Source organism: Thermobia domestica, chromosome 4 (assembly GCF_964235325.1).
Source record: "Thermobia domestica chromosome 4, izTheDome1.hap1.1, whole genome shotgun sequence".
Lineage (NCBI taxonomy): Eukaryota > Metazoa > Arthropoda > Insecta > Zygentoma > Lepismatidae > Thermobia > Thermobia domestica.
Window position 1 is genome coordinate 112,707,357 of NC_137457.1, and position 12,478 is coordinate 112,719,834.

General features: G+C 33.3%; 1 protein-coding gene across 1 annotated transcript in view; it reads right to left on the minus strand.

Moving 5' to 3' along the window:
- LOC145682840 (uncharacterized) overlaps positions 1-12,167 on the minus strand; it is a 234,986-nt gene extending 222,819 nt beyond the window's left edge. The window contains exons 1-2 of the mRNA XM_081754205.1: positions 12,099-12,167; positions 11,809-11,824 (exon numbers count right to left, since the gene is read on the minus strand). Of these exons, the coding sequence (XP_081610331.1) occupies positions 11,809-11,824; positions 12,099-12,167 (85 nt within the window). The remainder of the gene's footprint in view (positions 1-11,808; positions 11,825-12,098) is intronic.
- Positions 12,168-12,478: the final 311 nt, after the last annotated feature.

Sequence of the window (12,478 nt, forward strand, 5' to 3'; positions counted from 1 at the left end):
TACTATTTAAATAAAATATTTGGAAATACGAATTTTATTTTTGTGCGCGGGAAATTAGTTGAATATATATATGTATACAGTATATACACAGTATATATATAGGTTATATCGGATTTAGATGTAAAGTGTTCCAACGACAAAATTCACTTTGATGGCGTTAATAGTTTGAAAGATTTAATAACTAATGCATATAGATATATGTTGAGATATGAATATGTGTGGAATATGAATATAATATTGAAGTAAAATGTATAATATTGAATTGAGTAAATGAATATAAGTGTAAGGGGTCTTGGTACCTTATCCCGAATAATTCCTGCTTGCCACGGTCACAAACTATCCTATAAATCAGAAGTGAAAACGTTAAAAATACCGCCACATGTTGTATATTCTTTACAATTTATGTGATATTCTCTAATAACATATGTAAGAGCGAACACTATTATTACTAAACGAACCGCATGTAGCATGGGTTTAAGGCCGGTCAGCGTAACTTTAATTAGTACTAAATCTATCATCAGGCCAGAAAACTGAAATTCTACTGTTCATATTACATTTGATTTCATCGCTCCTGTACAAATCCTAAAACTCAAGTAGTGTTTTTACCTTTAAAATCGTGCTCTTACTGACGAAGATCCTTCTGTATTTGAGAAATTCTCATTTACTAGTTTTTCTTTCTTTCCTTGAGATGTGCAAATTTACCAAGTGTGCTTATTTAATGATATAAGGCGATAGTGATGTAAACCTGGTCAAGGAACTAGTTAATCAAACGGAAAGATCAGAAAAGTAAAATAGTCGCTATGACAGTAGAGTCCTTGTTATACAAAAGTGGGAAAATGTACTCCTAAGTATATCTACATGCACAATATGTATCGGTTTCGATTAGTAACCTAATTTTATGTGTGTATACGAGGAATAAAGAAGTGTGAAATGTTTGGACACCAGAAATGGGTGCTTTGATATTTAGTGTCATATTAACGCTTATCGCTAACTACGAGAAAGTACTCGTTAATTTACTTAAAATCCTCAAATATGAAAAATTTAAATCATCATTTAAAGATGTTTCTTCTTTTCTTTCATTGAGTTATGATCTTGCAAAATATAAATATATTATTCTTTTAATTCACGACATATGTTCCAAAATTTAGGTGAATATATATGGAATATGTATGATTGCTTTCCCTACACTTCACCCTTTAGACTGCAACCACCGCTTGTCTAGTGATCTTATACGGCCGTCAGTTTAAATACTGTTCCTGATGCTCCTCGTGTGCCAAGTTATCAAAAAAGCAGTTGAAAAAATTGCACAAGTAAAAATAAAACATACGAAATATGATAACCTATAAACATTTACTTCGAGTACATTCCTCCTGTAGTGTTTCGATCGGAAACTGTATACGTATATGGCAGACAGCGAATCGTAGAAGCGGTACTGTTGGTACCAATGCAATGCAACTGTTGGTACTCTTACCCGGCTGCTTGAAACAGCTTTTAATTATTTCATAGCAAGGAATATCAAGAGCTAATTAAAAAGCTTGCCCAGGTACACATGATCTATGATACTCTCTCTCTCTTCATCTGCCTTAGCCTGTGTGTGTGACTTCATTCCATAGGAAGTAGTTGGTTGATAGGTATTCGTGACGTCATACCGTGAAGAATGGAGGCTAACGAAAGACATCTTCCGCGCTAAAATAGACAAAGTTTTCGTGGTTGCTGAGCTGAATGGCGAAACTTGAGATCTCGTGTACTTTGATATTTAACACTCATCTGATAAGAAAAAGGGTCATAATATAGGGATCATAAGATATGTGGAAATAATTTTAAAGAATGACCGGTATTAGTGTCAAGCTCATAATTTTTGCTGTCGCGGAGATCAATGTAGATATTCCGATCGCATTAAAAGGGGCGCGGTGGCTCAGTGGTAGAGCGTTTACCTCTGGTGTTTGTGTTAACTGATTCGATCCCACCTCGCGCCGTGTGGACTATGGTGGACAAACACCATGCTAGTGGGTTTTCTCGGAGTTCTCCCGTTTTCTCCAACTTTCTTCATTCCAACATTTTCATCTCTCATCATCACCGTCTCTTTTAAACCTTACCGGCATATCTGTGAGACGTATAACTTAAAGATTTAGTTTATTTTCGATCTCAAAAGTTCTAAATTCACCTCATTCGGCTGCAGGACGCGGTTACCAAGAAGGATGCTGAGACATGTAAAAATAATCTGAAATGACCTATATTAATGTAAAGCGGGTGGAAGTACATAATATATTGTCTTACAAAATGATAAGCGCTGTATGAAGACTCAATTTTAATACATGACGGCCATATAGGTAAAATTAACAGAACTATTGAGCGCTTCGATTGGCTAAAAAGTTTATTTGATAATTTATAAATGATGAAAATAAAATTCTACAAAATTCCCATATACATTGAATTATTAAAATCTGAAACCTATGCAAAGAAGAACTTCAACAACGGCCATTTTAAGAAATCGTGCTCATATTTGTTAACGATATGTGTATTTATATATAGGGGTTTGTTTACGTTTGAAACGTTATTTTATTCTTAACCAATTCAAGCAGAATAAAAAGAAACCCTATTCCGAGGGCCATTTTGCAAATGGCGATAATATTTAAGTTCTATTTAGAAATTGGAGTGGTTTCATATCAGTTTTTTTTTACCTGCATGTGCATACCTACTTATGTGCAAAAGGATTTATTTGCTTCATTAAGTATTGTATTTTAACATTCTCATTTGAGAATGCCGCTATATTAAATCTTCAGATAAGGAAATGCCGGCTATACATTCGTAGGTTTCAAGTCGTTGGAAAGCCTTTTTTTATTCTTTGCCAATACTTAGATAGAAACGTTATAGAATTCTGACGTAAATTAGGTTATATGAAAAAATCTGTGAAGGAAGTCTCAAGAAGGTTATTTTGAAAATAGTGGCCATTTTGGATTTTTAGAAATAAATTCTAGTGTCTTTATTTTAATTTTTGACTGACATTTTTGGATACCTACTTATATGTGAAAAGATTTAATTGTTTTATTAAACGCAGCATTTTGATTTTTTCTTATGAGAAACCCACTCTATTAAAACGTGTCTGTTAGAAAATAGCGGCTACATATTTTAGCATACATTTCTGAGTTTGCATTCGTAATAACCTTATTTGATTTTCTACGAAGATCAAGAAAAAGAAGATTCTTTCATAAATTGGAGTATTGTGCCGGTGCTGTGCCACAAGTCGTAGCTCAAAATACTTATTATATGAACAGAAAAATTTGGATACAACTGATGCTCAACACGTTACTTATCTGTGAAATTATGATTAAATTTAAATGAAATTCAATCATGCTAAATGTAAGCGATTAAAATTTGCTGTCCTTTATCCTTTTGTGTTTTGTGCTATACAGTTTGTTCATGCGCTCGTTTTCTGCGGGAGATGGGCTTAAATTTAAATCTCAGACAATTACAATCTAGCTTCTGTAATAGAAAAATCTTATGTTTGTGACACGGTACAGGGAAGAAAATTTAAGATATAATTTATTAGCAATCCTTGTAAAGGGAGGAGCTATTGCGTTTGGGTAGTATAACGAGATCGTTATAACACGTTTTAGGTCAACCCTCGTATTTCACAACGTCAGTTCTTGGAAGCAATACGTAGCCAGCCAAAATTCGTAGAGAAGCGAAGCACTGGAATTTTTTACCCAAAAGGTGCCTCATTCTTCAAGACAGCTCTGCGTCTTCCGTCAGGCCTTATTTGGCTAGGAATTTGTTTGTCTTCTCACTGACACTCACGCAGAATAGACTTTTGTCCAAAATTATCATTTATTTTTACATTAATGTGTACATCGATATTTTCAGTGCGTTTTCAATTGAAAGATAATTAATTCATTATTCCTTAGTAGTGAAACAGTGAAGTGCAAATTAAGTGACGCTAACAAACGGAGCGTCAGAGTGCTTCTAAAAATCTGGTCGTGTCAACATGTGAGGACTACGCACTCTCAACAAACTTTATCATCCAACCAACTGAAGTTTAAAATGAGAAGTATAATCAAAATTTATGTTACTAGAATACTGATACTGGAAAATACTAAACAAAGTCTTCTTCGCATTACAAGAGAAATGAAGTGCTCCTAAATTGAACTTCACTGTGTCTCTTTATCAGTGAAGGAAAAGTACCATTTTAAATATGTGCGTAATTTAATTTAGGATTAAATCGAAGTAAGGTATGTTAGAAGTAGAGCAGTACAAATATTTATTTGTATCCCTCAACAACGATCTGGCGTTAATAATTCGTATGGTTCCCACTTTGAGTCCTCTTTTGCAGGTGTTGATAAGATTGCACTAGGCATGACACGACAGTGACGGTGGGTACACAGCGTATACTTCCAGTCTTTTTTAACGCCCGAACCTAAAGACCATAGGAGTGGATTTCTTTCGTTGTTACTATTATTTCAGTCCATCGACTTTCAGTAAATAATTTTACTACCTTTTCGAACTAAATAATGTTATAAATTAGTTTTCTCTTCCAGTAGCATACAAGGTTCGCATCTCGATAATATTATATGTGGTTTCTGAACTGGAACAGGTAACGATCGAACCCCGTGCCAACATAAATTGGCTGTTCCCGAACAAAACATACGGTCTTAAAACTACAATAACGTTATAAATTGGCTTGTCCTTTACAGGGACAAATAAGGTTCTAACCAAATGTTCTTGTAAATTGGCAGCCCGAACAACGACAGATTCTTTAGTAGGGAGAAGATAAGAGTTTGAACTGCACTACTTTGTATTGAATGCCATTCCCTTATATATATATATATATATATATATATATATATATATATATATATATATATATATATATTGTCTTGTAGTGTAATATTTTATCATGTCTCCCTCTTGTGAAATGGAAACACTGCTCTAATGGGTGAATAAGTTGTCCGCAGACTTAGCCGAAACTAACTAAGTGATAAAATGTAACCACAATGAGTTAATTAAACAGGTTGACAGTTTAAAAACGGAAGTAGCTGAATTACGTGAAAAGCACGATCTTTCAATTCAAGAACTTACGAACTGAGTGTAACTTTTTTAAATCAGAAATTAAAGTTGATATTGAAAGTCTGAGACGAGAATTTAGGGAATTCAAAATAGAAGTAAATGATCGATTCAGTGAAATGAAAATTCAAACAAACAATCAGTTGATTGAAGCACGAAATGAGTTATCACTAGCGATTCAGCAGGTTCAAGCCCAAAGCAGTAATTCTCTAACTCAAAGCACGATTTTCAACAAATTTCTAACACGCTTGATCGTAAAATCTTGGATCTGGAAGAGAAAGTACGTTACAATCAAAACTTTCTACTACATATCAAAAGTAGAATTCAAGCGCATCAAGAACTGGTACTTTAGTGTATGCAAAATGTAAATCTCAACGAAAGTAGAGTAAACAGTTGTGGTACGGAAATCGACCGTATTAATCAATGATTTGCCTTTTCTCAAAATCACAGTAGGTCGTTTTAATAGCACTGTTGTAGAGTTAGCAAATGACAGATAAAAAGGATCGAAACAATATATTCACATTCAGACTACTATTTTGGAGGTTAAAAATGAAATTGGTAACCTCAAGCAAGAATTACAAATGTTACAGGTTCAACTAACATTAACAAAAAAGCAAATTTTGAATCTGCATGTTGAATCCAGACCTAGTAGGGTCAGTAACACTCGTAGCGTGACTAATTCATTATACGATAGTGTAGTTAACAGTTCCTTAACTTGCGGTTCTATAAGTCATAGTAGTAGTGAAAGTACTAACAGAAGTTATGAGACTAACAATAAATTAAAGTCTAAAAGTAAAGACCGTAGTTGTACTCATTGTAGAGAATCGGTCCAGGTTAAAAATGGTAGGCCTATTAAGCGCAATGACATCGAATCTTTCGAAAGGTTTTTAGGTCATGAAAGTGAAATCACTGCATCTAACTTTTTGGAATTATTCGAGAAAAATGTTAAATTAAAGCAAATTCCGGAAGCACAATATTTAGCCATTTTATAGTTTTGATGCAAGGATCCTCTAAATCTTGGTTCGTTACTCGTAAATCTGATTTTAGATCATATAACGTTTTTACTGTTTTCAAACAACAGTTTGAATCTCCAGAAGTCGTAGCAGGTGAAATGTCCGTATTGCAATCTAAAAGGTATGATCCCAAAGTTGACGGTACAGTTTACCAAATTGCAACTTATCGGTATCATAGAATTTGAGAGTTGAATGAAAATGCCAGCGAAGCTTTTATATTGAGCAAAATTCAATAGCTGCTACCTAATTATGTTCAGAAACAATTAGTTTTCTTACCATCTTTGAACTTAGAAACTATGTTAAATGGTGTTCAAAACCTTGAAACACTGTCAAAATATAACGACAATTTAAAACGAATAATGCATTTTATAAGAAACAAATGCGAGTAAATCAAGTTAATATTCAGAAGAATGAAGGTAATGAACAAAAGATTAAAGAACCACAATGTCAAATTAAAAACAAAGGTAAAAGGCAATTACAGGGTAAAGGTAAAAATCAACATTCCAAGAATAAGGGTAAACCAAGAAATGTATATTCTCAGCGAAACTCTGAAAATGAAGGCATTCATAATACGTATGATAATCAGGAAGATATACAGTATACTTATGAAAGGCAGGTTGCTAGTGGTAGGCACACGACCCAACCATTTCCAACTCTTCCTCCTGGTAACCAAATACCTTTCACTCAAAATTTTAGTCAACCTCGTACGTTTCCTCCTCCTACTTCACCAGGAAATCGTAATAAAAAGGAAACGCCGTTAAACTAGAAATGCTCTGCCGAGAGAGTGCTTCTGGTAGAGCTAATGAAAATTTAAGTAATCTTGAAAATTTTATTAATGAAGACGCACTCACCCCAATTTTTCCTGTAGAATATGTAACGTTAAGTAAAAACATTAATAGCGTTATTAATTGGGACTTAGATGTTTCTGAGGATGAAATTGAAATAGCTAAAAATTTAGACAAGGGTAATAACACTAGTACTGCCGAAATTGATTTTAAAATATTAAATACTCAATTGAAAGCATTGTGCGATACAGGTGCATCAGCATCCCTTCTTAGTTTTGAGTCGTGGAAACGTATTTCTTCCATAATATTCCATCCGCAATTAAAACCCGCACCACATATTTTCCTGGTAGATTATTCAGGTAAACGGAAAAAGCAGGTCAAGGGTCTACGTATTGCTTCCAAGGACTAACGTTGGGAAATACGAGGGTTGATTTAAAACATGTTATAATGATCTTGTTATAAGTGGTGCAGAACGGAATGTCCAGTAAGAGGATTACATTAGTGGGCAAGAACCCTGGAATCTAAGTCTTTCTGATTACACTACAGCATAATAGCACGATCACAGCACTACAACAGTTCATTAAGAGTTAACATTGTTCAGTCAATTGAAATCTTGGTGAATCTGAATACCTTTGAGCTGGTCGCACGGTTTTTGCCGTATAAACACATTAAAGGCGACAGTTCACAAATTCACCTGAACACACGAGATAATAACCAATGGAAGGAGTAGCCATTTACGAGTATGCGTGGGCCTTTTGTAACTGTCATTTAGTCTCATTTTGTTATTATTGTTGGTTTGTACCTTCTTTAATTATCTTTTAAGGTGAACACATTATTCAGTAAACATGAAAGTTTAACATACAGTTCCTGTAGAAACTGATAAGAGTGTTCCAATAATTGGAATTGAAAAGAACTCACATAAACTGATTTGTAAGGGAATAATGTTAATAAACAACTAAACATGCGATAATACAGTAATACACGCTAAGTGACATAACGTATTCAACCAAATGTTTCATTCAACAAAGTATCTTATTTAATGCCACTTTTAACAATGCACAAATTTCAAACACCACTCAAAAGACCTAATAGCTTTTGCAAATGTTTCATATTGGTAGGACGAGGTAACTGACGAATAACTTCTACGTAAGAAGGATCTTGAAATTTTAAAAGTAAAACATTAATCCTATTTACCTTATGTTGTTTTAATTTAACATGTCTATTTAACCCAATCAAATCAACTACTACCCTAGGTTTAGTTGTATTTTTCTTTGGTTCACAGAAAATAGGATGACTATGTATCGAAACTGCCGGTTAAATAACACCTACTTTTAACCATTCGTGAATCTGCTTATCAATACTTTCTTTGAAATTGTAGGATAAAGTATATTGACTTTTCACAATAGGGTCAGTAATATCAACATTTATACAATATTCGTATTGGTAACATCTACCTGGATAATCAGTAAGTATATTACGATGGTTTACCAGAAATCAAATAAGTGTTGTTTCTCTTCCTTGCTTAATTGGTCGCATTCATGCACCTCTTCAATAATTTCATCTATTGTTGCTATGGCACACACATTTTCAAAAACAATGTCATTCTTTAATACCTTATCCCCACAACCTTCCTGTTTATTTTGGATATTATCATGATCATTTTGAATTTCATTATGAATTTCAGATATTTTTAAACCGTAATACTCGAGTAAAAATATTCAACTACAGCTTGATTTATAATTAAGTCTTTCATTCTAAAATTTTTAGAGCATTTAATAAATTGGGAATATGGTTGGTGTCCTTCATACGGATCCACTCTTGTTCTAATTAATTTTTTTCTAAAACCAAACTGTTAATTATGGGACACACTAAAGATGTATACTCATGCTTTTATTCGAACTCTGAACTTTCATCTGAAAAGCTATTACATTCGGTAAAAATACCAGATTCAGTGTTAACAGGTTTATTTATTCGATCAACATATTTTAGAATCTTCTTAGATTGGTACCCACTATTTTCTATACTACCTGATTTTTCAATGAGCATAGGAACGACAACCACTTCTTTCTCGTTAGAGAAACTAATTACGTGTTTCGAAAAATCTATCATCGTATTGGTCGATGTTGAGGAAATTTCGACCTAAGAGACATTCTGTCATTTCACCCTTGACCTGCTTTTTCATTTACCTCTATAATCTACCAGGAAAATTAGTGTTGCGTATATATCCCTATCCGTCATCTGTTCCGTCAAACAAAAACGGTATCAAAAATTTGTACCTAAAATGTACCAATTTGTACCATCAAAATTAGAATTTTTACCCCCCACCAGTTTCCAGGAATTTGAATTTTTGATGTTAGGTCAAATCGACGTAAAGGTGGTCCCTGCAACTTATTCTTATTTCCGTTACGAATCAAAGGCTACCAAAAATTTGCACCCAGTATGTACCAATTTTTCCCATAAGATTAGAATTTCTACCCCACAAATTTCGAGAAATTTGAATATTTGAAGTCGGATCAAGCTGACCTGCACAAATTATTCTTTCCAATTCGAATCAAAATGGTATCAACAATTAGTACTGAATATGTACCAATTTGTACCAGCAAAATTAGAATTTGGAGCCACTCCATTTTCTAGAAATTTGAATTTTTGAAGGGGGCCAAATTGACGTTAAGCTGGCCCCCACAACTTATTATTCTTTCCAATTCGAGGCAAAGCACTACTAATAATTTGTACCCATTATATACCAATTTATACCACGAAAGTTTAATTTGTGCCCCCACAAATTTCGAGAAATCTGAAGTTTTAATGGCGGGCTAGCTTGTCGTCAATTAGTTAGCACACGTTATTTTTCTTTTCAATTTGAATCAAAAAATTACCAAAAATTTGTACCTGATATGTAGCAAATTGTAGCACAAAAATGAAATTTATACTCCACAACAATTTAGCGAAATTTGAGTTTTTATTGCTCGGGCCAACTCGGGCTATCTATTTAATCTACCGCCTCCCCTACTAATTGTTTTGTGATAATGGTTTCCTTTATTCTTTCTAGTACTCTCGAAAGAATACTATCGTCAGCCAGCTTGATCCACCATAAAATGTTCAAATTTCTCGACACTGGTTGCGTTACAAATTCTAATTTTGGTGGTACAAATTGGTACATATTTGTTACAAATTATGATGACATTTTGATTCGAATTGGAAAGAAAAATACGACGGACAGGGAAGCTTGACCCGCCATCAAAAATTCAAATTTCTCCAAATTAGTGGAGGTACAAATTCTAATTTTGACTTTAAAAAATTGGTGCATATTGGGTATAAAGTTTTAGTAATGTTTTGATTCTAATTGGAATGAAAAATAAGTTGTGCGGGATAGCTTGACCCACCACGAAAAAATCAAATTTGTCCAAATCAGTGGAGTACAAATTATAATTCTGGTTGTTCATATTAGTACATATTGAGAAAAATTTTAGAAACCGTTTTGATTCGAATTTGAAAAAAAATGGACGGGCAAGCTTGACCCACCAACAAAAAATCAAAATCAAACTTCTGGAAATTGGTGGAGGTGCACATTCTAATTTTCGTTGTACAAATTGGTGCATATTGGGTACAAATTTTCGTAATATTTTGATTAGAATTGGAATGAAAAATAAGTTGTGCGGGCCAGCTTTACCCGCAAATTAACATTCAAATTTATCGAAATTAGTATTGGTACACACTTTAATTTTGGTGGTAAAAATTGGTACATATTGAGTACAAATTTTTGGTAGGGTTTTTGTTCGAATGGGAAGAAAATAATTTTTGAAGGTCCTCCAGGCCCGCTATCAAAACTATTAATTTTCCGAAAGTGGTAGGGGTACAAATTCTAATTTTGATGGTACAAATTGGTACATATTGGGTACAAATTTTTGATACCGTTTTCATTCGAATTTGCAATTTGTGCGGGTCAGCTTGACTCACATTGTGTTCGACCTTAAGTATGTAAAATCAGTTACTCGATGAAAGGTATTCAATACTCAGAAATAGCAGATAAATGATTAAATTCGTACTAATTATCATCTGGACTGGATCGGGGTAGCTCCAACTTGTGCATTTACATGGATCCTGGTCAGAGCAGTGTGAGGGAAGATATGTCTTCTCGGTAACAGTTCAGATTTGATTCTCGAACAATAAAATTAGAATATTTAGCAGCCATTTAAGCTTTCCTCCTACATTTTTACAATTATTCAGTATTTCTTTATTTCTATTTTCTTCCTCTTTACTTTCGTTTGTATTAACAATAGACTTTCCAACGACGTTTTTCTGCAAGGTTTACTTGTGTTCTTTTCCTACCTCCAATATACTATATTTCTTTTCAAAGGCCTCTCTAACCCTCTTTCTTCCTTCTGTACCCATTTCTTTTTCTATTTCTCCCTCTTCTACCTCTTTCTTGATTTTCATATATCCCTATCTCAGTCTTCTCTTCTTTTGAACTGAACAGAAGTCCTGACTGGTAGTTGTCGGTATAGGAGCTGTCAATTAATTCAACTTAACTTTCTCTTCGGAACTCCGATATTAAAAAACTAATAACTGTTAATGTGTCGAACAGAAAAAATGAAAATTATTTCAGTTTATTTTGTGAATTAAAAATCGAGGTTCAAGTTTCAGACAACTAAAAGTATCACTTCTTTCTTTACACAAATACACGAATTTCATTTTACATGTGGATAGTTTTCAAATAAAATGTACTATTGTTTGAGCTAAGCTTTTACATACTTTAATTCAATTTAACACTGTAACGGCTCAAGGAAAAACAAAAAAATGTGTCACTGATGCCAACACTTGCTAACTAAATAGTATTTTGTTTGTAAAATTAGCAGTATTAGACATACTAGTAAACAAGGTTGTCATTTCTGAAGTGCTTTTATTTTTATCATATTATTTTGAAATGAATAACGAGAAGATATACTCACTTCTTACATTGATTAGCTGCAACAAATATGGATATGAATTTAAAAATGATTGAATGATTGATCATTTTTACTGGAAACAAGTATAATTTCTCAATGTATTAACTGTGATAATCTATTTTATGAACTTCACCTTATGTGTTCAAAATGCAATTATGATACAAATAATATTAATGTTTACGTATGTATAATATGCTTATTGAACATCTTTTATCTTACAAAATGAGCATAATTAATTATAAACAATTAGAAGAATAACACGTGCTCTATATAAAAATAATACTGATGCACACGAGTTGAGATATGTCTCGAAACTGCAATCTATGCAACTCGGAAACGATACGAGACCCCAGTCGGGGCATGATTTGTTAAATTATAAGCAAGTCTAGACAAAAGTCTTTGTCGATTCAACTTTTAGAATCTAGACTAGAGTGTTTGTAAAATGAAGACTCGACTCGAATAACCGGAAACTCTTTGGGTACTCTTTTAGAAATTATTTCGGTCAAACTAATCAATGAGAAACAGCTATCTGCTTCCAAATTAATAACAGCATTTGTTACTTCGAAAAGGTACGTAACGTGGAAACGTAATAGTAGTTCTTTTGGAAGCAAGCTTATTTTTTACATCTTATTTCATTTAATTTTTGTTCTAATAATTGATAATATGGTTCTAT